The 25949-nt window shown below is 36.0% G+C and overlaps 1 protein-coding gene across 3 annotated transcripts; it reads right to left on the reverse strand.

The window, feature by feature from the left end:
• Positions 1-10584: 10584 nt before the first annotated feature.
• Positions 10585-24603, reverse strand: LOC111022083 (polyketide cyclase/dehydrase/lipid transporter). Of its 3 annotated transcripts, none has more exons than XM_022299244.2 (10): positions 24061-24603; positions 22258-22378; positions 21982-22067; positions 21064-21457; positions 20693-20793; positions 15027-15093; positions 13993-14127; positions 12730-13191; positions 11486-11558; positions 10585-10889 (listed from the first exon to the last, which is right to left on the reverse strand). In XM_022299244.2, the coding sequence occupies exons 1-10, from the start codon at positions 24483-24485 to the stop codon at positions 10645-10647; spliced, it is 2109 nt and encodes a 702-aa protein (XP_022154936.1). In that variant the 5' UTR covers positions 24486-24603; the 3' UTR covers positions 10585-10644. The 3 variants fall into 3 exon arrangements, with proteins under 3 accessions (XP_022154936.1, XP_022154935.1, XP_087978508.1); XM_022299243.2 differs by having other exon boundaries at positions 13993-14220; XM_088122382.1 differs by having other exon boundaries at positions 13993-14220; positions 22258-22404; positions 24061-24200.
• Between the last annotated feature and the right edge of the window lie 1346 nt (positions 24604-25949).

Consider the following 25949-nt stretch of genomic DNA (forward strand, 5'->3'; position numbering starts at 1 on the left):
AAGTATTTGAAGACTCACTTCACAGCCTCCCAATGTTGCTTTCCTAGGTTACTCGTATACTTGTTGACAATTCCCATTGCATGTTCTATATTAGGTCTTGTGCAAACCATGGCGTACATCAGGCCTCCTATAGCTGAAGCATGTAAAGCTCTAGCCATATGATCTCTTTCTTACTCGATAGTGGGTGAGTGCTCATTAGATAATTTAAAATGACTAGCTAAAGGAGTACTCATTGATTTTTCATTTCCCATGTTAAATATGTTTAACACTTTATTCAGATACTCTTTCTGCGACAATGTTAAAGTACCATATTTTCTCTCGATCCTCATTCCTAGAATTTGTTTGGCAGCTCCCAAATCTTTCATGTTAAATTCTTTAGATAATCCAGCCTTTGTCTTCAGAATTTCCTCTTTTTTTGCCTTGCTTTCAACATGTCATCAACATATAGCTATAAATGATAAATTAGTTACCTTAAGTTCTTATGTAGTAGCAATGATCTGCCTGACACCTGTAAAATCCACTACTGCACATCAAATTATCAAAGTTTTTATTCTATTGTCAAGCGCCTTTTGAGACCATACAGACTTCTCTGAAGTTTGCATACCATTTTCTCATGCCCATATACTGTAAATCATTGTAGTTGCACCATGTAAATTTCTTCCTCTAAATCACCATGAAGAAAAGCTGTTTTTACATCCATTTGCTCCAAGAACAAATCTTCTTCTACCATTATCAATAGAATAATCCTAATGGTAGTTAGTTTAATTACGGGAGAGAAAATCTCATTAAAGTTAATACCTTCCTTTTGTTGAAAGTCTTTGACTATAAGTCTTGCCTTGTACCTTTTGCTGCTATCGGGTCTTGTTTGATTCTATATACCTCATTTATTCTACAAAGCTTTCTTACCTCTTACTAACTCAACAAGTTGTCATGTCTAATTAGTTATTAGAGAATTCATTTCATCTTTCATGGCTAACTCCTACCTAACAGAGTCTTCCAACTGAACCGCCTCTTCATAACATTCAGGTTCACCTCCATCAGTTAGTAAAATATAGTTCAAAGTAGGGGAATACCTCTGTGGTGGTCTAATCGTTCTACTAGATCTTCTAACTACTATTGGTAGTGTTCTCTAAACCTCATCAGTTTCCACAACTGATACTTCATTCCACGACCTTTTCCTCTGATCCCACAACTATTTCCTCAGGAGTAACTGCATTTTGATTCTAAATCTCTGTTGTTTTGATCTCAATCTTAGAAGGACTTATATACCGAGTCTTCTCTTCTATAATCTTATATGACTCTGTCTTTCTTTAATCAAATTTAGTTGTCTTTGTATAAGACTTCCTCATTGATGATCACATTCTTGTTTCTGATAATCTTCTTGTTTTGTCATCCCAAAATTTGTAACCTATCTCAGCTCCACCATACCCAAGAAAGAAACGTTTCTTGGATTTGACATATAATTTAATCTTGTCTGCAGCATCAATGTGAAGGTAAGATACATAAACAAAAACCTCTGAATGGGAAAGGTTTACTTATTTACTGGTCCAGACTTCTTTAGGCTATTTGAAATCTAGTGATGTGGTTGGGCTTCTGTGATTAGATAGGTCGCACAATTGATTACCTCTGCCTAGAACATCTTAGGCAGTTCTACATGTATTCTCATACTCCTAGCACGCTCATTCAGCGTCATGTTCATTCTCTCCACCATACCATTATGTTATGGTGTCCCTGAAATAGTCTTTACCATCATAACTCCATTGTCTGCACAATATTTTTTGAATTCCCTATCAACGTACTCACCACCATTGTTTGACCTCAAGCTTTTGATTTTCAGGATTGTCTCATTCTCTACTATAGTCTTTCATGTTTTGAAAATAAAAAACACATCAGACTTATGTTTCATAAAAATAAGTTCATACCTTCCTGTTTGAGTCGTCTATAAAAGTTACAGTATCTTAAACTTCTAATGGAAGAAACTTCAGAAGGCCCCCACACATTGTGTGAACCAACTCCAATTTTGTAGACTTTGGTGTTGAACTTATCTTTGAGAAGTTGACACGACTCTGCTTCCTAAATATGCACCATTCACATAACTTGTGTTATACTGCCTTAAGTCCCTATAGCTTTCTTGTAGAGTGAAAAATTTTCATACCTTTTTCACTCATATGTCCCAGCATGTTGTGTCATAACTGGGTCTCACTCGAATGATTTACAATAGCTACCATGTTTTTGTCATTGTTGTTGACATACAAAGTCCCTAACTTTATTCCTCGAGCGATTACCATAGAACCCTTTATAACTTTCCAGTTACCTTGACCGAAGGGTATTTCACATCCTTTATTATCCAACTACCCTATGAAAATCAGGTTCTTCATCATATTCTAAACGTGAGATACCTAGCAAATCTTCTAGACTGAATCATTCACAATTTTTAAATTAACGTCACCAATCCCAATGATATCCAAAGGCTCTCCATCAGCAAAATACATCTTTTCATGATTTCCTACAACATAATTTTCAAGAATGTCACGTTATCCTGTAGTATGGAAAGATGCACCTGAATCCACCACCCATGTGTAATGAGTGCCCTCAACTTCAAGGAGTAGAGCATCATGTATTTCTTCAGCAACAACATTTGCACCAACTTCTTAATTCCCCTCAGCTTTCTTTATTTTGACAGCTAATTGTTGACGGGTTTTTTACTCTTGTTATTTAACCACGTGGAAATCAAGGAAGTACCAAATCAGAATGTTGACTTTCAAACTCAGCTTCATTAATCACACTCAGCATCTCATTTGGGTTTCTCTTTAAAATGGCTCATTACTCATTTTGTTTGTTTTTTTTTATTTGCGCACAAGTTGGTTAGCAAAGAGAGAAATAAAAAAGAAAAAAAACGTGAAAGGGTATGAGGTGTGCGATTGTAAAAGAGAGAAGAAGTTCTTCTTCCTCTTGGGTATTTTCATCTTCATCTTTGAGAGAGTGTGAGATCGAGGTATTTTTTGGCGAAGTTTCTTTATCGGTAGCTATATATCTCTTTAAGAGTAAAATGGAGTGGTGTATTGTGGAGTTCTTGAGAATTGTATTATTCTCTTTGATGCTAGTGTACCCTTTTGATTACTAAAATTAGTGGACGACCTGAAAAAAGTGGATACAGATCTCAAATTGGATCGAACCACTACAAATTCGTCTGTCCATATGTTTCCATATCACTCTATTTTTACATTTTATGATATTTGTTCATAGTTGTTCGCTGCATTTTGGTTGGGCTGCTGGTTTTTTTAGTTTGTCCAAAAGTTTGTTTATTAGTTTTGTGTGAGATAAGCATAATAGATTGCCACATTGTTAGCTATGTGATAACTCTCTATAAGAAAGTTATTTTAGAGGAAAAATGCCTTGGGTAGAGAAGATATTTCACAACGAAGCTCCAATTACCATTGCTTTAGACTTAGTATGTAAATGTTCACAGTATTCTTGCGCTACTAGTTAATGTTGTGACTTTTGCGAAATATTTCTAATTTTTAAAGTCTTGTGGCATCATTATTGATGCTGGAGAATTGAAGCTAAAAATGGAAAAAGACTGATAGCTGAAAGCGACAGATTTTACCCAAGAGTTATAGTAGTAAAAACGGAGCAAGCACTGAAATTCGAGTTGGGTCCCACTTTATCCATTTTGTTGCTCTAAAATCAAAGATGAGTATAAAAACTAATATTAAAGGCTGCCTCCAATATTCCATTTCATTCATTTTCATCCTTTCACTCCACATAAATTCCTAGAGCACAAAAAGACAAAGGGAAAGAGAGAATAACCTTGAAGAACCAAAGGAAGCACTAAAGAAGGAGAAGTTCATAGCAAGAGTTTATTATTTTCTTTTCTTCTCTTCTTTTGTATCACAAAGTAAATGAGCTTGATATTCGATGAGTTGTTTATTAACTTTTGGGAGGTTGTAATAGAGAGCGTATTGTTGGGAAATAAAGGACAAAATTGAACCGGGAGCTAAAAGCGTTGTGCCTTGGGCGGAACCACTGCCTTGAAAGCAAAATCGACACGACCTCGGTGCTAAATCGTTTTGGTGCCGGTATGTTCCCCAAGGTTAACACAACCTCCAACTCAGACGTGCACTCGTCAGAATGGGAGTGGAATCAATCTCGTGCTCAGTTTAAGGTAGTGGAAAAGATGAAAAAGAGTGTAACGGAGGAATTGCAAATGAGAGATGGAATCAATTGGGATGATTGAATTGGAAGGAAATGACTCATATTTATACTAACCAAGTGACCCAAAATAGATTTTCAATTTACAAAACAAAAATTCCACAAAAATATTGAGCCATCCATGTGCATTTGGCCACTTTGACTTCCACAACACAAGCTATGCCATCCACATTTCCTTGAGTTGTTCAAAACAATGTGTCATTCTCAACAATCCCCCACGAATGACAACATAGGAAAAAGAAGTAAGAAGAAAGATTGAAAAACTGAGCAAAGGATAAAACTTAAGCATTAATATCTTTCGATTTGAATTAATGCATAGTGAAGTAGGGCAACAACCTGAATAATGAAAGTGAGTTACCTCTTGAACTTCCAATATTTATAGTTGAGACCCCCACAACACGTTTGAATCCTCGATTTTGATTCCGCGATAGTTGTCAAGTGCTTTTAGTGACCATGCACATACACCTTGGGTCATCGTGAAAGCTCTAGAAAGAGGCTCCACAACTCTTTCATAGAAGGAGGCCTCACCTGCACAGTCACGCTGTCGCTTCGTCAAGTCTATCATTGATAAACCACTCAAAACTGAGCTATGAAGACTTTAAACATTATCCATCAAGTCCACGTATGGACCACCAAAAAAGGGCTATGGATTCACATGTTTCACCGTATCTATCAAGTCCATTCATGGACCACCCAAAAAAGGGCTATGGATCTAGCATCATGGCTTGAATCCCATACATTCTGAAGACTCCAAAATTACTCTCCTTGTTTGGCCTTTGGTGAGAGGATCTGCCAAGTTCCTCTCGGACCTCACATACTCCAAGGATATAATTTCATCTTTCAGCAACTGCTTCATAGCTCCATGTCTTAGACGTATGTGGCGTCTCTTGCCATTGTAAACACTGTTTTTGCCAATTCCTATGGCAGCTTGTGAGTCACAATGTATGGATATAGGTACACATTTCCCCCACAGTGGCACGTCTCCAAGAAGGCTTCTCAGCCATTCAGCCTCTTGACCTGCCAGTTCAAGTGCTATGAATTCAGATTTCATGGTAGATCGGTCTGTTTTGCTGATTTCCATGAGATAGCTCCACCCCCAAAAGTAAACACATACCCGCTAGTAGAGCTCACTTCATCATTATCTGTAACCCAGTTTGCATCACAATATCCTTCTAGCACAGCAGGAAATTTGTTAAAATGCAAACAATAGTCCATTGTACCCCTAAGATACCTTAACAACCGATGTAGAGCAGTCTAATGATCTTTACCAGGGTTATGAGTATATCTACTCAGTCTGCTTACCGCATATGCAATATCAGGTCTAGTGTAATTCATTAAAAACATGACATTACCTATAATCTTTGCATATTCAAATTGAGATACACTATCGTCATAATTCTTTTTAAGACTCATGTTAGAATCATAAGGTGTTCTTACAGGTAATTTATCAAAGTAATCAAATTTTTTCAACATTCTCTCAATGTAGTGTGATTGACATAAGGAATACCCATTATCATTTTCCCTTATTTTTACACCAAGTATTACATCAGTCACTTCTAAATCTTTCATTTCAAAATGTAAAGAAAGAAGCAACTTGGTCTCATTAATGATATCTAAGTTTGAACAAAAAATGAGCATGTCATCAACATACAAGCATATTATCACACAATCAGCTCCAAACAATTTTGAGTAAACACATGTATCAGAGCAATTTACTTTATAACCATTGTTTACCAAAGTACCATTAAATTTTTCATACCATTGTTTAGGAGCTTGTTTTAGGCCATAGAGAGATTTTTTAAGCTTGCAAACTTTATTTTTTTGACTAATAGCTAGAAAACCTTCAGGTTGTGTCATGTAGATCTCCTCTTCTAAATTACCATTAAGGAAAGTTGTTTTTACATCCATTTGATGTATTATCAACCCTCGAATAGTAGCCAATGCTATCAAAGATCTAATTGTAGCAATCTTGGTTACAGGAGAGTACATATCAAGTAATCAATGTCATACTTTTGTGTGTAACCTACAACCATTAGTCTAGCTTTGTATTTTTCTATCGTGCCATTTAGTCTCATCTTTCTTTTAAAGATCCACTTACACCTAATAGGTTGGTTTCCTGCTAGTAAATCTACCAATTCCCAAGTTTGATTCATAACTATGGAGTCTAGTTTGCTATTAATAGCTTCTTTCCATAGACTAGAATCTAAGGCATTTATAGCTTCTTGGTAGGTTTTAGGATCTTCGTCTATCAAATACATGCATGCGAATCGATCATCTATCTTGTCAAAGTTTTCTACTAGATAGGAAGTTAGGAAGTCAGGTACAAAGTTTTTACTAACTTTTTGCCTTTTACTTCTCCTAGGTTCATTATCTATTGCAATATTGGATATAGGTTCAAGGTCTATCATATCAATAGAAATGGAGGGCAATGATGCATGCAGTTTTTGAAATACCACTAGATTCACCATCAGTTCTAATCATAGGGAATATATTTTCAAAAAATACTGCATCTCTATATTTAGATATTGATTTATCATTCAAGCTCATAAACCTATATGCAACACTATTTTCTGCATAACCAATGAAAATACAATCAAAAGTTTTAGATCCAACCATTGGTTTTCTGAATGCTGGATATGCCACCTTTGCCAAGCACCCCCACACCTTCAAGTAGTTCAAGTTTGGCGATACCCCTTCAAGAGCTCGTATGGTGCCTTATCCAACTTTTTGTGAGGGACCCTGTTAAGAATAAAACAGGCAGAAAGTGCAGCTTCCCACCACATATGATCAGATAGACCAAAACTTAATAGCATGTCATTTATCATCTCTTTTAAAGTTCTATTTTTCCGTTCAGCTATTCCATTCTGTTGAGGTGAATATGGAGCAATAAATTCATGTATAATCCCACTTGATTCACAAAAAATTCTAAGCGAAGTATTACTATATTCACCACCCCTATCTGATCTTATCATTTTTATCTTTCTGTCTAATTGGTTTTCTACCTCGGCTTTGAATTTTAAAAACATACTACTAGCTTCATCTTTAGATTTTAGGAGATATATTTTCGTATATCTAGAAAAATCATCAACAAAAGAAATATAGTAATTTTTTCCATCTCTGCTAGTTGTGTTTTTGAAATCAGCTAAATCAGAATGAATTAATTCTAGGAGTTCGGTACACCTTGCAGTGACAGGTTTAAATGGTTTTTTAGCAAACTTTGCTTCTACATAGATAGGACAATTTGCAATTTCAAGCAAGTCAGAAGCATTAATCAAATTCAAAGTTCTAAGCCTTTTAATCGATGCAATATTCACATGCCCTAATCTACCATGCCATACATCAAAAGACTCAACGATGTAAGCAGAACTAGAAATAATTTCATTTGAAGTAGTGTTGAGAACAAACAAACCATCTGCAAGATAGCCCTTACCAACACAATCACCATTTTTTGTGATGATAACCTTGTCGGCCTCAAACACAATCCTAAGTCCGGCTCGGTTCAACAGACCTCTTGACACCAGATTCCTACGCAGGGAAGGAACATACAATACGTTACTTAATGATAAAGTTTTGTCAGATGTGAGTTTCAAGAGAACCTTCCCTTTCCTAAGTACTCCAACTGTGGCCAAGTTCCCCATAAAAACATATTCGCCATCAGCGGAGTCCTGAAAGTTATGAAAGAGGTCACGATTCGAGCAGAAATATCTGGATGCTCCTGTGTCAAGAATCCAGTCGGATTTGTTCTCCACCAAGTTTGCCTCCACAACTACAGCGGCAATGATATCATCCGTCTCGGCAAGGTTGGCTTGTGGAGCAGTCCTTTAATATTTCATATCTTTCCTCTGGGTGCACTGATAGGATTTGTGCTTGGGTTTTCCACAGACATAGCATACCAGTTTCGATTTCTCGATTCTACCACCAGTATTTTTAGGTTGGAGACATTTGTTCTTTTGAGCTCTATCCCTTGCAATTTGCTTCCCTTTACTTTTGAACCTGTCTTTGGAAGCACTAGAAGATTCAACTAAATTAGCTTTAACTAAGTTTAGGAATTGAGAAAATAGCTTATCCTTTAGCCAGTTGGCTTCCTCTGTGCGCACGTGACTGATCAGCTCTTGCAGAGTCAGGTCCTTCTTCTTATGTTTCAAGTGGTGGCGATAATCACTCCAGGAAGGAGAAAATTTCTCGAGCAACACATTGACTTGAAGAATCTCGCACATCTTCATACCTTTAGACAACACACTTGCCACTAGGTTCTCATACTCATGAACCTGATCCATCACCGGTTTATCGTCCAACATTTGAAATTGTAGCCATTTACCGACGACGTACTTTCTCCTGTCTGCATCGTTCCCACCATATCTAGACTCTAACGTGTCCCAAATGACCTTTGCAGATTTTTGGACTACAAAGAGATCAAAAAGAGAGTTGCTCATATGGTTGAGAAGATGCCGACAGACCGTTTTGTTGTCTTTCTCGAATTTTCCAGTTTCAACGATAGTGGCAGTAGATGTCCCGGACTCAGCAGCGACGACTGCAACAGCGGCAGCAGCAACGACAGGCAGATCAGTGACAACTGCAGTGGAGGTAGCAGTAGCAGCGGCAGTGGTAGCGGCTGCAGTGGCAGCAGCTGCAGCGGTGGCAGTAGCGGCGGGCTGAGCAGTAGTGAGGATGTAGTCGATCTCCAACTGCTAAAAAAAATCAGTAACTTCTATGACCACCGGCGGTAGTTGGATCCGTCGAGTGGTTCCAATTTTGACAAGTCCGACAGGACCTTCCCAGATCGAATAGCAGCCATGGGTAGATGAGATATTTTGCTTTCAAATTGTTGGGAAATAAAGGACAAAATTGAACTGGGAGCTAAAAGCGTTGTGCCGTGGGCGGAACCACTGCCTTGAAAGCAAAATCGGCACGACCTCGGTGCTAAATCGTTTTGCTGCCGGTATGCTTCCCAAGGTTAACACAACCTCCAACTCAGACGTGCGCTCGTCAGAATGGGAGTGGAATCAATCTCGTGATCAGTTTAAGGTAGTGGAAAGATGAAAAAAGAGTGTAACGGAGGAATTGCAAATGAGAGATGGAATCAATTGGGATGATTTAATTGGAAGTAAATGGTCCATATTTATACTAACCAAGTGACCCAAAATAGATTTTCAATTTACAAAACAAAAATTCCACAAAAATATTGGGCCATCCATGTGTCATTTGGCCACTTTGACTTCCACAACACAAGCTATGCCATCCACATTTTAATTGTTCAAAACAATGTGTCATTCTCAACACGTATGACTTTAACTTGTGCTAGATCTACGTACATTTGAGTATAGAGTGCAGGTACTTAAGAATAAGACCCACCGGTTAGGAATAAAACCCATCTAGCATGGTTAAAAACTAAGCTAAATTGTTGTTGTTCTGAGTAAAATTCGAATAGCGTTGAATCTGGATTCAATCTGGAAAAATGTCGTGTTAGTTTGGCCATGTTCACTAGCATCAAAGTAAAATATACAACCCCTCTTCCTTTTCTTCCTTGTCGTTTCAAATGATCACTAAGCAATATTTATCGTTAGTTAGGTATTACTAAGTTGACCATAGGGGGAGACAGCAAGGCGAATGGGTGACTACTATGGAAAAAAAAGGATGGAAAAAAGGTGGTTTAGGGCTTGGGGAAGTGTGAGAGGAAAGAAAATGCTACATAAGTACTAAAAAATAGTATAAAATTAATATACTTTGACACCTAATTTCAAAACTCCACATCATCACAGTCCGATTATCAAATTAAATACCACCTCATTTTTATGTTAAGGCTCTAAGCAAGACTATTTAAAACTATTTTTAAACGCCGAGAATTAGCCTCTCAGTTTTTTTAAATTTAAGGATCAAATAGAAATTTATCTTCAAACCTAGGGATCATTTCAAAGACGGTTAAATAATGAACCATTCATTTACAATTAAATTACATGTTTAACCTATTAACTTTATGTAAACTTTCAATTTTAAAGGGATCTAATAAACCCTTAAATTTTTAATTTTTTATCGGACTAATTTGACATTTTTAAAATTCAAAGATCTATTAGTTATAATTTGAAAGCTTAAAATTTGATTTTGTGTCAATCATTAACTTAACAAACTATCAAAATATGTCATTAACTTATTACACATAAAATTGAAATTTGAAATTTCAATAATCTTTTAGACATCTATAAAGTACATGAATCTAATAGTTTAGAAACCTATTACATAATTTTTAAAATTCAAATACCTATCATGCACAAACTTAAAAGTTCATTAACTAAACTGGTATTTTAACCACAATTTTTAAAAGTAAAGTCTACTATTTTCACAATTTGGAAAAACATTTTCTATGAACCATAAAAATGGTCGACCAATAGAAATTCTGTTGAATATATATACATTTTGTAGCTTTGTATATTTACACTACTCAACCCAATTAATATCCAAATATTTTAGTCCTGAAAGCCATTTTTCAGTATCCTGAGAAATATAGGGCCTAGATGCAGTCTTATTTTCAGCATCATGACCATTAAAAGCTAAAGAATCATTCTTTCTATCTTTGGCAAAGCTTGGCTGTCTATTAGGGTGTCTCACTTTTAGTGACAAAAGACGAGAGACTTCGTGTAGGCCGCCCCATTTCTCGAGTGCCCGAGCGATGTCGTACCGCCCTGCAAAAACGCTTCTGTCAATCCACAAGTTTCTTAAAATATATGTCTGTGTATAGCTGAAGCTGAGTAATGGCAGTCATTTTAAACATTGAGCTTATATATAATTAACATTATTTGAAACCATAGTTAGGAGAGCATAGATTTTCTTGTTTTTTTTGGTTCTTTATTTTTTATTGAAAAAGGAAATAGAAACATATCTACTAGCCATTTCTTGTTTTTTTCTCTAAACTTAAAATTTTAAAAATGCAAAACTTTGGTATGAAAAACAACTTTTTAAGTAAATATTAACAAATTTTATATTACATTTATTTTTTTGATATTTACTATGCATTTTATAAGTCGAATAAAAAAAAGATAAAATAATACTTTTATCTACGTTTTTGAAAAAACTAAAAATATTGATAAGAAACAACAAACTTGATTTTGTTGGAAATGAAAAACAAAGTTATGAAACGCTTATGTTTCTCAGAAATTGAAAATGTGAAACAAGAAAGAAAAAGAGAACGTTACCAAACGAATCCTCAAATGATGGAGCTCAATCAAAAAAGTCAAAAGAAAAAAAGCCATCCCAGAGATTGAAAATAAAGGTTTTATACCTGCACGTTCAAAGGACTTCCTACTGGGCATGTATGATGGATCCATTCCCCAGCTCGTCTGGAACCGATTTATCTGTTTAGTTGGCAATAGAATTCTGTGAAGCACAAGTATTTTTCTAACAAAAGAAGCATGAAGTATACATTTTCATTCATTCGAAGGGCGAATGAGTAGTCAGAATAAGGACGAGTTTGGTATGACTTTTGGAACAGTGAAAATCATTCTTAAGCTAACTAAAAGCACTTTTCAAAAATTTCTTAGGGTGTGTTTGGGAGTAGCTGATTTTGAAAAAAGAGATTTAAGCATAATTGATTTTCCAAAATCATCGTACAAGTGATGCCTCAAAAATCAATTTAAAGTGATTTTAAATTGATTTTAAACTTTTCTAAAATCAATTTTTTAATTTGCTTAAAATGATCATGGGAAGAGTGATTTTGATAATGGCAAGAGTGATTTTGGAAATCACTCCCGTGTGAGCATCTTTGAAGTGCTTTTAAGAGAGTATTTTCTTCCAAAAAAAAAAAAAAATGCCTACATAAAAAGGACTGCACTTAAAAATCCTACTCTTGAAAAGATCTCTAACTCGATCTAAGAAAGTGAAGTTACCGAACTGTATACAAGTTCCAGATTTTGATTTACGTGTAAATGTAAACCCGATATATAATGTGCATGCTAAACATGCAAATTCTAATGAATAGAAAGAATGAGAAATTAAACTTGGGTGAAATTTCAAGTTTAGTCCTCGAACTTTCCGAATAAATTTCTGAATTTTAAAAAATGTCTAATAGATCCCTTAACTTACAATTTCGTTTCTAATATATCACTGAATCTTAAAGTATCTAATAGATCTCTAAATTGGGTCTAATAAGTCCATGAAATTAAATTTCTGTCTAATATGTCTCTAGCCTATTAGACTTTAAAAAAAAAAAATTACAGGTTGATTAGACATAAAATTGAAAGATAAAGGTAGTATTAGACGCAAAATTCATTCTTGTATCTAATAGTTTCGTGAATTGTAAAAAACGTCGAAAAGGTCAAGAACCTATTAGACACAAAATTGAAAATTTAGAGACTTGACACATTTAAAGTTCATAGACCCATTAGACTCAAAATTTAAAGTTTTAGGACCTATTAGAGACTTACAAAGTTTAAGGACCTATTTTTTCAAAGTTTGAGAACTAAATTTGTAATTTAACATAAAAACTAAAAAGGTTTCCAACAAGTTACAATCCAAGTTGAAGCATACCTCTTCCTGCAAATTGTCAAATTTGTCCCAATAACCCTTGGGCTTGCGGTGCTTATAAGCCAGAGAAAGATTCATAATTGATGCAATCCTTCTGAATCCACCCATGCGTGTGATGGCCTTTTCAATATCTACCCTTCCATGCATGCGAAGTTGCTTTCTCATTGGCATAAATCCTTCCTGCCCATGTTCTGAAATAAACTTGAGCACCTCTGCTTTCAGAACTTCAATATCTCTTTGTAACCCTGCAACTTTGGGCTTCGGTCTGCATGAATTTTTCCCATTGTCATCTGAAACTCCCTCACCCTTCATCGTATAACCATTGATTTGATCATTATGATATGAGGCACTTTTCTCCTCTGAATGTCTACCTTCATCAAATGCTTCAAAAGAATTGTTCGAACCCCTTTTCTCGATGGAGTCTCGAATCGCACATAAGTTTGATGGAAGATCTTCATATACAACCTGAATACACATGATTATTTTTTACAGAACTGCAAGTGATAACTACTGCATGGAAATATATTTTCTTACACAGAAAGTGAACTAAAGTTTATATGTTTCCAGCTATTCTTGCCTTTTTTTTTTGGTTAAATATACTGCATTTGAGATGAGAGTATGGACGTAAAACTAGGGAATAACATGAAATTCTTTTCATGGTTGCTTGCATATCAAAGCCTCAATACCCATGAAAAGCTTCAAAGGAAATTTCCTATGTGGATTCCCCCTCGGTGTGTTGTATATGTTCTGAGGGAGAGACTTTAGACCATCTTTTTGAAAGAGATTGACTTATTGATTTGCTTACCTAGATGGGTGGATGACTGGCTCTTGGAAGCCCTGATTGGCTAGTGCTTTAGAGGAAAGGCTGAGATTACGTGGAATCTAGAGCTCTCTTTTGCATCTACCGAGCTCTAGTGCATCTACCGAAGGAGAAAAACCAAAGAACTTAAGAAGATAAGTCATTTTCATCTTGTCTGAATTCTTTGTAATAGTGTATACTGTGTATCAATAATTTTTCTTGGTGGTGCTCTACTCATTCATAGGAAATTCTTTCGTAATTAGAGCCTTCGTATGGTTATTTCAAATTGGGAGGCATTCCTTTTATAGGCTCCACGTTTCTCTCTACTTCATTCTTTTAGATATATATTTTTCTCCTCTGTTTCTTATATATATGTACAAAAAACTAGGGAATTACAGGAACTATGAAATAGAAACAAGATTAGATTAGCCACAGAGAAACACAAAAGATAAAGTAAAAAGTGGAACCTCTTCCATTAGAGCCTCAGAAAGAAAGGTATCCTTGTGCATTCTCGACTCCACGGAGTATTTCAACAGCGTATGATGACTTCCTAACTGCTCAAAATGCCACTTTCCGCTGAGCGAGTCAAAGTCTCCTTCAACCTGTTCAAAGCTAATCTCTTGTTCAAGCTGTTCACACAAGTCCAGAACTACACGGGCATGCAGAACCATATACAGCAAACCCTTGCATCCTTCCTACACATATCAACGCTTTCTGAAAATTAGCATGATTTTACCACTAACAGAGCAAGTAACTGCTAGGAACACATTCTACGCTAGTTATCAAGTAAAACACTTGACGAGAGGCCTGACTCTACTTATTCTTACTATATTCCCAGCCACGTTCCAAAAATCAACTGACCTGCTATCCTATCTGAATCCTAAACCAATGAACTGCTTAGCTATCTAAATTAGGAAAAATTATTCAGAGTGGCTACCCCCTCTAAATCCTCGGATGCATGATTTCAACCATAATTTTTAGTCATTTCTCTCCTACATCCAATGGTATAGAATGGCTAGCCACATTATTCCAGCCACTTTGAATAATTTCTTGTAAATTGAACTATTAGTAGCTAGTGGTTATGGAATCATAATTCGAACTTAAATAAGCCAATGGCTACGTCGTTCCTCCCTACATGCATAGCACAAGTAAAATTCAAAAGAAAAAGTGTGAAAAGAATGTGATTGCAAGTTCCGCATACTGACCAGTGACTCTAGACTTAAATATTATTCTTCTCATTCTTTGCAGATTTTCTAGCTTCCTGTTACTTGTTAGACATTCCTTTCCCCAATTATTTTTCTAAAAATCTTTTCCTTCAAATTTTCTAGCTAGAAATCTGTATGATGACATCTCGACAAGAATCAAACTAACTCAAAATGCTCACTAGACGAATAAAACATGAATTAATAAATTTCAAACCTCCAGTCACATATATTTTAAAGATGGATAAAAACTGCTAAAAGGAGGTTCATCTGAATTGCAATTAATATTCTGATTTTACCTGAAGAATGCGAACTTTGTTGCTTTCTCTTGATAGTATCTTGCTGATTGCTAGATTTGGAACTACTCTGCAATCAATTAATTTCGTCAGTAAGAAGATTTTCAAATCCAAAGGTTTAGTTCATTACTAATATCAGGATGGAGCATTCTGTAAGCACAATTCTTTCTTTTTATACATTCCTTTCCGTTTTACTTTTGTAGAATAGTTGTATTGAAACTTTTTTTTTAAGGAAAAGTTGTATTGAAGGTTGTAATTCGCATATGTTAGAATAATAGGAACACTAGCACAACACTCGTTCAACATGTTATCAAAGCATTGTCTTCTCTTTTTTTCCATCTTCAGCCCTTCAGACTGATTGTCAAAGTTTTTTTAAAATACATGTAAAAACTTTAGGGAAAAATACATTTTTGGCCCTAAAGTTTGAATTTGGTGTCTATTTGGTCTTTTTAAATTTCAAAAGGAACACTTTAGTACTTTAGGTTTGGAAAAATATTCTAAATGGTCCCTGAGTCAATTGGACTAGTAGTTGACCTAATGGAATTCTGACTTGACAATTAATATATTGATTGGACATTAGGATGTGGCAATTTTAAATTAAGTGGCAAACATATCTTAGTTGCATTTTTTTGTTTTGCTGATTGGACTGACATGGTCATCTCCTTCCTTCTCTCCTCCAGTAAACCTTGTTTCTGCCACCGCCGCCACTCACCGACGTCCGGCGCTCTCTACTGTTGTCTACTTTTATCCATGATTCACTGTTCAATTGTTCAAACTTCGCTCATTCCATGAACTAAGGAAGCTCTACAACACCACATCCCATTCCACTTGTTCGTTATCTTTATTCTTGTTCGTTCACCACTCCACACTCCTTTAGATTGTCGCCATGCCTATCCAAATCTTGAATGTCACATCTATTCTAAATATGAAGGTGGTCTTCGTTCCACATCTAGAACAGGGTTCCAGATCTGAGTGAAGCATGGAAAAAAATTTGACAAGGGAGGAGAAGGAGAGGTTTTCTGGAGAAGAATAGGGCAGCAATGGTAGCAGGTGAAATTGGTCGGAGGAGGGAGGAAGAGTGGGGAAGAAGATGCCACATCACAATCCAATCACCAGAGAAAAGCAATATAAAATTAATATATTTTACCAGGTAATTGTTAGCCCCCAATAGTAAGGAGTTACGCTAGGAGGGGTAGGAGAGGAATTTTACAGTGAGTTAGTTAGAAATGGTGGGCCCCAGTGAGCAAGGGAGTACGCACTCCCAGGGCAGAGTAGGAGGGAATTAAAGGGAGAATGTTCCCTTGTAGGGAGGGAGGTTTTGTTTTTCGTGTAAGAGAATAGCAGCTTAGCTATTTTGGAGAGTTTTCCAGCCCTCTCGAATTGGCTGGTCCTGTAAGTTCTTGTTTTTTGAATATCAAATATTATAAGGGATACCTTACAGATAAAAGTACATCGAACCCATATGAAGTTTTACCATGAGCATATTGAATCCATTGGGCAAATACCCAATCAACAATTTAATTACCACATCATCTTTTCATTAGTCAACTAATGGTCAAATTGACCATTTAGAACCATTTTCCAAATCTCAGGGACTAAAGTGTCTCTTTCGAAACTTTAAGGATTAAATAGACCCAAACTAAAACTTCATAGACCACAAGTGTATTAAAAAGAAATTATACGTAAAATGACTCCCAAAGGGCTATAGAGGGGAGAGTTGCCCCCCACCTCCCTAAAAAAAAAAAGACACTCTCACTTCTCTAATCATTAGGTCACACAATAGAAATGTCGTGCTTCCCACCCTTTGACTCAAATCGTCAACCACTCTCTTAGTTTTCCCTTGAGTTGCACTCACCACCAATCACCAGCTCCAATCATTTTTGACCATTGAATCATTGAATTGAGTATACAAAATAAATAATTTTGTTTCTACTTTTACTCTCCGACTGCAGTTGGCAGGATCTACAACAACCAACTTTCACCCCTACCACCACCAACCGGCAATCACAAATTAAATGGCAGGAAGGAACTGCCGCCAGTAGTCATCTTCAATGCACATGTTTATCTATGGTAGTAGGAAGGCCAAATACAATACTTATTTGTAAGCATCAAAACAACCCACCATCGAAGATACTAAGTATCAAGAATGAAAAACCAAAAACTCTATGGTAATGTCCTCACTTATTAGCTCAATACCATCTGGGATCAGTGATTATGCCAAACCGTCAAGGAGATCTTGGACTATTCGAACTTGCGAAGAAAACATATTCAAACATGGAAAACACATCAAAGTTGTTTGAAACAGAAGGAGTTCTTTATATTTACAGACAAGGTGACGTTCCTATATCTCAAATCTCAATACTTCTCTTCTTAGTCAATATTGGCAACAACTGGATGTGTTTGAATCTCAAAACTATGAGTATACAGAAGATGTAAATCAGAACACCTCAGTAAAAATCTCGATAAAGTCAAGGGAAGAGTTGTCCATTATGTCCAAGTCTAAGTGTTCGTGGAGGTTCATCATGATGAGAGTAGAAGAAAACTCATGTTGGGAACACCAATTACTTGATAAAATGCTGAGATTCAGCTTTCGTTGTCTGACAACCCAGTCAACAATCTGGTGAGAATCATAACAAATGGGAAAAAAATGTGGTCTGGCCATTGTTCAATACAAAAGAAATGTGTTGGCACATTCATGGAAAACTGTTAGGAATGTCATTGGAGTAGTTAGGAATATTATTGGGGTAGCAAGGTCATATTAGTAGTTAGCCAAAGAGTTTGTCAGTAGGAGTTGGTTATAAATAGAGGGAGTGGGAAGGAATAAGGTAGGCATTGGTTCAGTTGATATAGGCTCGAGGACACTAAGAGGGAGGTTTAACTACCTCAAATACTTGGGGAGCTAAGAAGCACCAACATGCCTAAATAGGCTGGGTGTCGGTGTCGGACATGCACGCGCCAACACATGTCCGACACGTGAAAAAGTGTCCGAAATTATTTTTTTTATTTTTTTATTTTAAGACACGAGTCGGACATGCAGCCGACACACGTCCGATACGCTATTAGCATTTTTCCTTTTTTTTTTTCCTGTTAAAGTGAGTTTTTTAAAGACTTGGACTTCAACACTGTCTTTTAATGAGTTTTTTTACTAAGACCCAAAGCCCATTAGGGTTTATGTTGGTTTATTTGTGGATATTAGTTGTAATTAGTTGTAAATATTAAATTCCTATTTACATTCCTTTTATGTATTATGCCTTTCTCCTATATAAGAAGGTTGTGTATTTCTTACTTAAGATATATTATTGGAATACAAGTATTTTATTCCACCTAAATCAAGTGTTCAAAATTATTATCATGTTGTAAACCTAATTTTAGTTCTTTGCACAGTAAAAAAAAATACTGTTCTTCACCTCCTTCCCCTCTCTACGCTCTTCACCTCCATTTCCTCCGTTATCTTCCTTGTTAGTTTTTACTGATGATGGGACTCAAATTGGTGAAGATGATGCTAACAATGTTGGGGAAAATGTTTAGAAGACTTTGTTTGATTTCGATTCGTAGTTTTTGTTTGTAAGACTTGTTTTATTGAATATTGGATGTTTTTTATGACATTGATTATTGTATGAATGTTATGGACCTATGGTATTTATGTTGATGTTTAAAGGTAAAAATAGTATTAAATATTGATAATATGTTAAAATATGCACACATATATATTTAAAAATAAATAAATTAACGTGTCCCTAGCGTGTCGTGTCCTACTTTTTTGAAAATTGGCATGTCGCCGTGTCCGTGTTGCGTCTCAGCGTCAGTGCCTCTTAGTTGGGGACTGTTATTGTATTTCTTTATCGTTTATCCTTAAATATTATATTTCAGCTTTTAGTTTCTTTGAAAAGCCTGCAGACCAGAAATATTCATGAACCCAACTCAATAAAAATTCCAAGGCAAATCATGTTTTGGCTACGGGAGGAAATTCCCCTCAAGAAAGTGTGTACAATCTCAAAAAATACTAGGACTCAAAATCCAGATCCGATAACTGATAGCCCTATCCTTGCAACTTAAACGTGCAACATAATGTCTTGATTAGTTTTTGGGATTGAAGACTACCCCTACAAACGAGCATGAATCTTTTTTAGCATGATTTGTTTTCATGCACATGTTTTTCTAAAAAAAAGAATTTAAGAGGCCACCCTACTTAGAGTTTGCTCCAAGCTAGGAAACGTATTTGTGGAAATAGCCAAAGTCCTGTCTACTAATGCTTTTTGGGGCAAAGTTGTTCTAATTGCAACTTACATAATCAACGCAATGCTGTTCCAAACAACAAAGTTCCTAACTCATCTACAAGCACTCCAAAAGTATTATCCAAGTTGTAGGCTCCTCAGTAACAACCTCCAAATCCTTTAAATGTTTTTTCAAGGATATGCTGAGGCTACAAATATTACTCTCCCATAACAAGGAAGTTATAAAGCTCACTATGACAAAACTAATGTTCAAGAGGAGAAGATTCCAGGAGTCGTTCCAAACTCTTGATCTGGATTTCAGCAATAACCAAACTCAAGAAAATATTACCAGCCTCATTCTTGCTAAAGTACCTATCTTCACTAGGATACATACTAGACAAAATCAAGATCCCATTGACATTCAAGGGAATAAAATCAACAAGAACCAAGAAAACAACAAACCCAAGTATAATCATTCCATGAAGAAAACTAAAGATCGAAATGGCATTATTATGTACCCCGAATGAAGAAAAATGATCCTCCAAATGAACAAACCCGAACTTTGCATGAGCATAACAATTGGTGTGTGAACATCAGGTAAGTACACGATAGGTCTTCTCAGGACCTTAAATACATAATTGCAACTTACCAGCCTTGATGACACTCAAAATCCTAATAACATCCACGAAACTCTCCATTACCCCAAATGGAATAAAGCAAGGTAGGAAGAGATAAAAGCTCTTGAAAAGAATGGCACATAGAAGTATACTAATCTTCCTGAAGAAAACAAAGTTGGTAGATGAAAATAGATATTCACTATTAGATGCTAAAGGTCTGACTAGTTGCCAAGAGATTTATGAAACCATATGGGATTGGCCACCTGCGAAAGCTTGCTGTTGTAGCAAAACTAAATAAAATTTGTGTCCTCTCATCTCTTCTAACTTTAGATGAGGATTGGATATTACGTAATCTTAATGTGAAAAATGAATTATTTTAATAGGGATAAAAAATAAATAAAAATTCATTAATTAATTTTTTTTTTTAAAAAAAGTGTGTCTGCATAGATGTACACAATAGACTTAGAGACAAGTGAAGGTAACGGGTAAAATCAATAGGCTTCACAAATCTCCTTATGGCACATACGATCTCCCAAAACTTGGTTCAAACATTCCACATTGAATGAGAGTCTTTCCCCAAACTCTAGCCCTTCTGTCCAATTAATGCTTCAAAGTTATAACTATAATAAATTTTTACATTTTCATTTGAGAAGTTGCTAAAAATTAACGCAATAAAGTTTGAACAAAAACATGAGAAAAAACTCTTGCAAAGAATAAAATTAATGCAATGACGTTTACAAAACAACTCTCTCCAATTTTATGCAATGAAAATAAAATTTTATTTTATAGAAGAGAAAATTAAAATAGAAATTAAAGAAAAGAGGAACAGATTACTTACTCGGGAAGACTTTCATAAGCAGTCAGAACATTCCATACTTCACGAACAGGAGCTTTAACTGTTATGCTAGCGACCACACAACGATGAACACCTCCATTTTCCTTCAGTGAAATTTTATCTCATAAGCAATTTTGACAATTAAAGAGCCTGACGTATGAAATTGGATCATCTCCATTGAAAATGCGTCTACCTATTTCTTTATACTACTATAATGCTTCTGATGATGGGTCTAAAAGGATGTCATCAATAGACACCATAAAACGTTAGAGTAGAACCATTATAAAGAAGTAGAGGATTCAGGAGAAAATATTTCTGCTGAGAGGATCGCAAATTATCCCTATTAGTCAGACATGCTAGGGTTTATCACATACCAACAAACCATCAAATCTGCGAAGATGAACTTCATCAACCATGCAACGTTTATCAAGTCTGCAAACTTTTCCAAAAACTCCCCAGTTGCTATTCAATTCATTGGATAACGGGGGCAATGGTCCTAAATTGGAATTAGAATTACTCCTCCTGGAAGTTTCCTGTAATTCATCATTTTCACATGAAGCACCATTAACTGTATTAGTGAGAACCATGGACTTTGAATCTTCAGTGGTTCCTACTCTTCGACCCCCTTCAGAATTCTCTTCAGCTCTACAAGCCAAGGCCCGAAGATTCACAGGAAGGTCTGATCTGATTATTCGTTCTAGAAGAATGGCAGGAAAATTGAATCTTGGTATCACATTAACTTCATATGACAATGTTGTTGGGGATGACCTACAGAAAATAGTAGCAATAACCATGCATATTAATACGGAAAAAGGAAAATAACCAAACATGAAAACTTGAGAAGAATTCAACAACAAGAAAATGATCTTATAGAGTGCAAGTAAAGCAAATTGTGATCATATTGGGTGAAACTAGTATTATGGTAGGAAAATATCAAATAACAATTTGGCAGAAAAATAACAATGAAGTTATAACATTGTATGAACCAAGTATAAACCATGGAACTTTCATGTCATATATTATATATCATCTATGGTCAATAAATAAGCCTATTAAATTACCATTTTAGCCTCTATGGTTTGAGTTTGGTAATAGGGAAAAAGTTCTGGGAGATTTAACCAAACCATAAGGACTAAAGTGAAACTTTTAATTGAAATTAAGCTCCTAACTATAAGACAAAAATAATAATTTAACCTTATAAGCCAGTGTCCATGAATGACATAAAAAAACTGTCCTGTTATATTCTAAAACTTTTAAAATTATGGTCAAAGAACAAATAAACAAAATTTTACCTTGTACCAGCTTTTATGGACCATTTGCCTTCAAACTTCTTAAAGTCCCCATCAACCATTGAAAAGTGTAGTTCACGACTACCATCCTAAGGACAACAATTGACTTTTGTTAAGAGGTAATATGGTCTCAATAGCAATAGTGGTACAAGCAAATAGATTTTTTTCGAGATATCTATGTTGCCAATTACATGGCTACATGCTAGATTGACATGGTTCAGAAAGAAACCAGTCAGGATAAAACAGATTTTATAAACAGATAAATAAGGCTTTTCTTACAGAATTTAGAAGCTCTTGAAGATCCAAGACAACTCGAGCTTCAATATGCCAATACAATGCCCGTTGCAAACCTCTTTGTTCCAACCATATCCGACCGGGGTGTGGACAAGGAATTCTCCCACTGGACATAACATAATGACCAGTCCACTTATACAGTAAAGATAAAGAAAACATCAATCCCTAAGAATGTACAATAGCTAGAGCAACATCTTCAGGGAATATGTGAGTAATTGAAAGTCATATCATGTATTTGGAAGCAATATTCCATATATCAGTTGCACTTTCTGTAGTAAAGTATATATAATTTAAGTATATTACAGTAACACATTGTTTCTTTTTCGTTTCATTACTAATGGTCATCATAACACAAACATTTGATTCATCCCGTTATTGTTCTGGAATGTACAAATATAAATCATAGACGATTTAGTATAACAAGTTTTATTTTCTTGGTATTCGACTAATTTTGTAATATTGAAACTGTACGGACTCAACCTGCCCATCTACTCGATACAACCATCCATGCGACAAAGACAACCCACCTTAATAGTTCACATGACCCACATATTCCAACCAAGGTGACATGTTGCAGAAGCAATAGAACAAACCAAGGTATGTCTCTGAAGCGCAGCCAGAACCATCTCTAACGAACGCCACACATGCACACAAATAAAACTTTGTAACTCATATCTCCATATCCTGGAGGAGCTTGATTCAGCTAGAACTACCACCATTGACTGATGCTCCTAGTTAAAATAGTTAAGGAAGTTTTCAATAACAAGAAATTATTTTGTAATTATAGCCTAAAGTTGATTGTCAATCATTAGAAAGCTGTCAATGTTTAGAGCTTGGGGGAGGGTGATCTCCACCCTCTACCCTTAGGCTGTTCCCTCCTTTTTCAGTTCTTTGAATACATTGTCGTTTATCCAAAGAAAAAAAAAACGAATCAAAAGGAATTTTTCAATCAACTAATCTAGTCCAAACTGATTCCCAAAATCAACACAATACTAAGAGAGTTTTAGGCAGTCAACCTAAGTTAACTGTTATCTCAACCTTAGAAATGACACTCCAACCCCAGAAGTCTGCTCCACATTTTTCCATCACAAACATCATAAGTTCCCAGACTCTCTGGGAAAAGGAGATCAACTAATTAACACAGATATCAAACTGTAATCTCCTCAAGTATGCCACGTGAAGAAATTTTGCAATAACAAACAACTTATATCTTTCTTTTGTGACTTGGGACCTCTCTCTTAAGCCTTTAAATACACAAGACTCGTTGCTGCATCGTTTACCCCATATGTCCATCTGCCCCATTGGTGTGTTCTGTGCAAAAGGGATGTGGAATCTCAAGATCGTATCTTCGACACTAGCTCCTTTATCTCCAATTTCTGGGATGAGATCATCTCATCATTCAAATAGTCGTTGGTCTTACCTCTTGTGACTCCTCTCCAATACACTTGCAGACCACCCCTTCAAGAAGGAAAAGGAACTACTTTGGATGAACATCATTAGAGCTTTCATTTGGACAATTTGGAATAAAAGGAACCAAAGCCTCTTGGTTGGAAAAGAGCAATCTTCTAATAGGCTGCTAGATAATATTATTGGAATAATATTATCACCTCTATTTCATTCCTATAGTTTTGTTTCATTACTGAACAATCGTAGAAGTTTCATGTAACTCCTTAGCTTTTGGGGCTCTCTCCCCTCTTTTGTAAATTCCATAGATCAATGAAATTATCTCTAATAAAAATAAAAAACAAACAAACAAACAACTGACCCTTTGTCGGAAATTAAAAGTACCTGGAAACAAGATTGGGTATGAAATCCGCAAGCCGCTCGTAATCAGTAAGAGCATTCCAAACCGATTCAATGGCGGCATTAACAAGTATATCGGCCCGAATCCGCCGCTCCCTCCACGAAATAACCTTCACTTCACAATGAACAGCTCTCTCTCCATCTCCCACTCCCTCTCCGCCATCTTCCCAGCCACCGCTCCTGCTCTTCAAATTACAATTCTTCGCAAAATACTCGCTCGAGTCCCAGTCGAAGCCCTCGGCGGCGGAAAGGGAGACGCACTTGCTGCGCAATGGAAGAGAGGAGGACGTCTGGCAATACTCCGCTTGTCTGGCATAGACGCCGGACGTGAGCGGCGACGGCAATGGCAATGGCAATGGCAACGGCGATGGCGTCCCCAAGTTGAACCTCAAAGCTCTGCAGACGATCATGATTGTGATGAATTCTGTGTTTCTGTAGGCATCAATCAAAACTGAATTTGGTTAATGGCAGAGTGAAGTGAAGTGAGGAGTGAGAATGGCGGTGACAGTGAGAGAGAGATTACGACCACTAGTTTTGATTCCGTTTGGTAGCAGAATATGAACAGGCTGTAACGGCCTCTTTCAAAGTAGGGGTATTTTCGTCATTTAGATAAATTTGTGGCTTCGGATTGTCGTCATTTTTTCTGTAATGATATTTTTGTTTTGGCCAAATTACACATTTCACCTCCAAATATGTGATTTTTAAACAAATTTCTTAAATATCAAAATAAAAGTAAAAATATCTTTTTTCAAACATAGGAATCGGTATTTGGTGAATTAAGGCCGATTTTCTTTTATCTATATCTTTACTTTATATGCTACATAATTTTATCTAATGCCACAAGTAAAGAAAAAAAAAGTATCCTATCAGGCGGTGGAGTGGCGGAGTCGTCGAAGCTACTCGATGCTACCATAGCCAGTCACGACATCGTGGTCTACAATGTCGTATTGCTACGGAGAGGAGTTGTGGGTTCGTGTATATTTTAGATCTTGCTAGAGGAGGTAACAATATTGTGGATTTTATAGCTAAAGATGTGACTACACGCTGCAAAGGAAGATCCACACCATTGGAGACGTTGCCATTGTGGGTCGGCTGGTCGGAGAGGGGAAGAGGAAGATTGCAATAAGTTACACGATCAAAATGCTAAGAATCTCATTGATACAACAACACATGTAATATATAAATGGTTCAAAGTGTATAGAATAAATCCTAAGAGTAATGAAACCTATATTGACTGATATATCTAAGTGAAGTTTGCAACATATCCGACCTACTCATCTCGTACCTCGTCGATTTCGACTTGTGTCAATGACTTTTTTTAAATTGAACCACATGGAAATAAATAATAAATAATTTAAGTATTTTTAATGTAGAAAGTATAATAAATGGTAAAGTTTTTTTTAGTGTATGCATGAGACTTACAAGATTAGTCGTTACGTTTTGAGATCTATTTGGTCCCCTACACATAGTGTTCTTCGTCTTCCCATTTACACGTTTTTCATATTCCCATTCAAAGCACCTATGTAGATCAATAATGAAATTTATCACCAAAAAAAAATATATATATGATACTTTGCACCGAGAAATTAAGCAGTTTGAGGCGATGACAATTGTTGAAAGACTAAGAAATTTCGCAAATTTAAAGAAGCATCATTCTTATATTGAAACAGATTCTATGGGTGGTCGCATGTTTGTTAAAGCGTACATAGTAGCTCTAGTGTTATAGAAAATTGGTGGACTATAAAAAGTTCATTCCTTTATACACACTCATATGGAGATATCTCAACTCAAAAGATTGGGAGAGAAGAAAACAAAACCGCACATATCCTCACAAGGAGAGTAACGACGTTGGAGGAATCTATAGTGCCTCGAAC

This window comes from Momordica charantia (assembly GCF_013281855.1).
Source record: "Momordica charantia cultivar OHB3-1 chromosome 1 unlocalized genomic scaffold, Mcharantia_2.0 BLBB01000001.1, whole genome shotgun sequence".
NCBI classification, from domain to species: domain Eukaryota; kingdom Viridiplantae; phylum Streptophyta; class Magnoliopsida; order Cucurbitales; family Cucurbitaceae; genus Momordica; species Momordica charantia.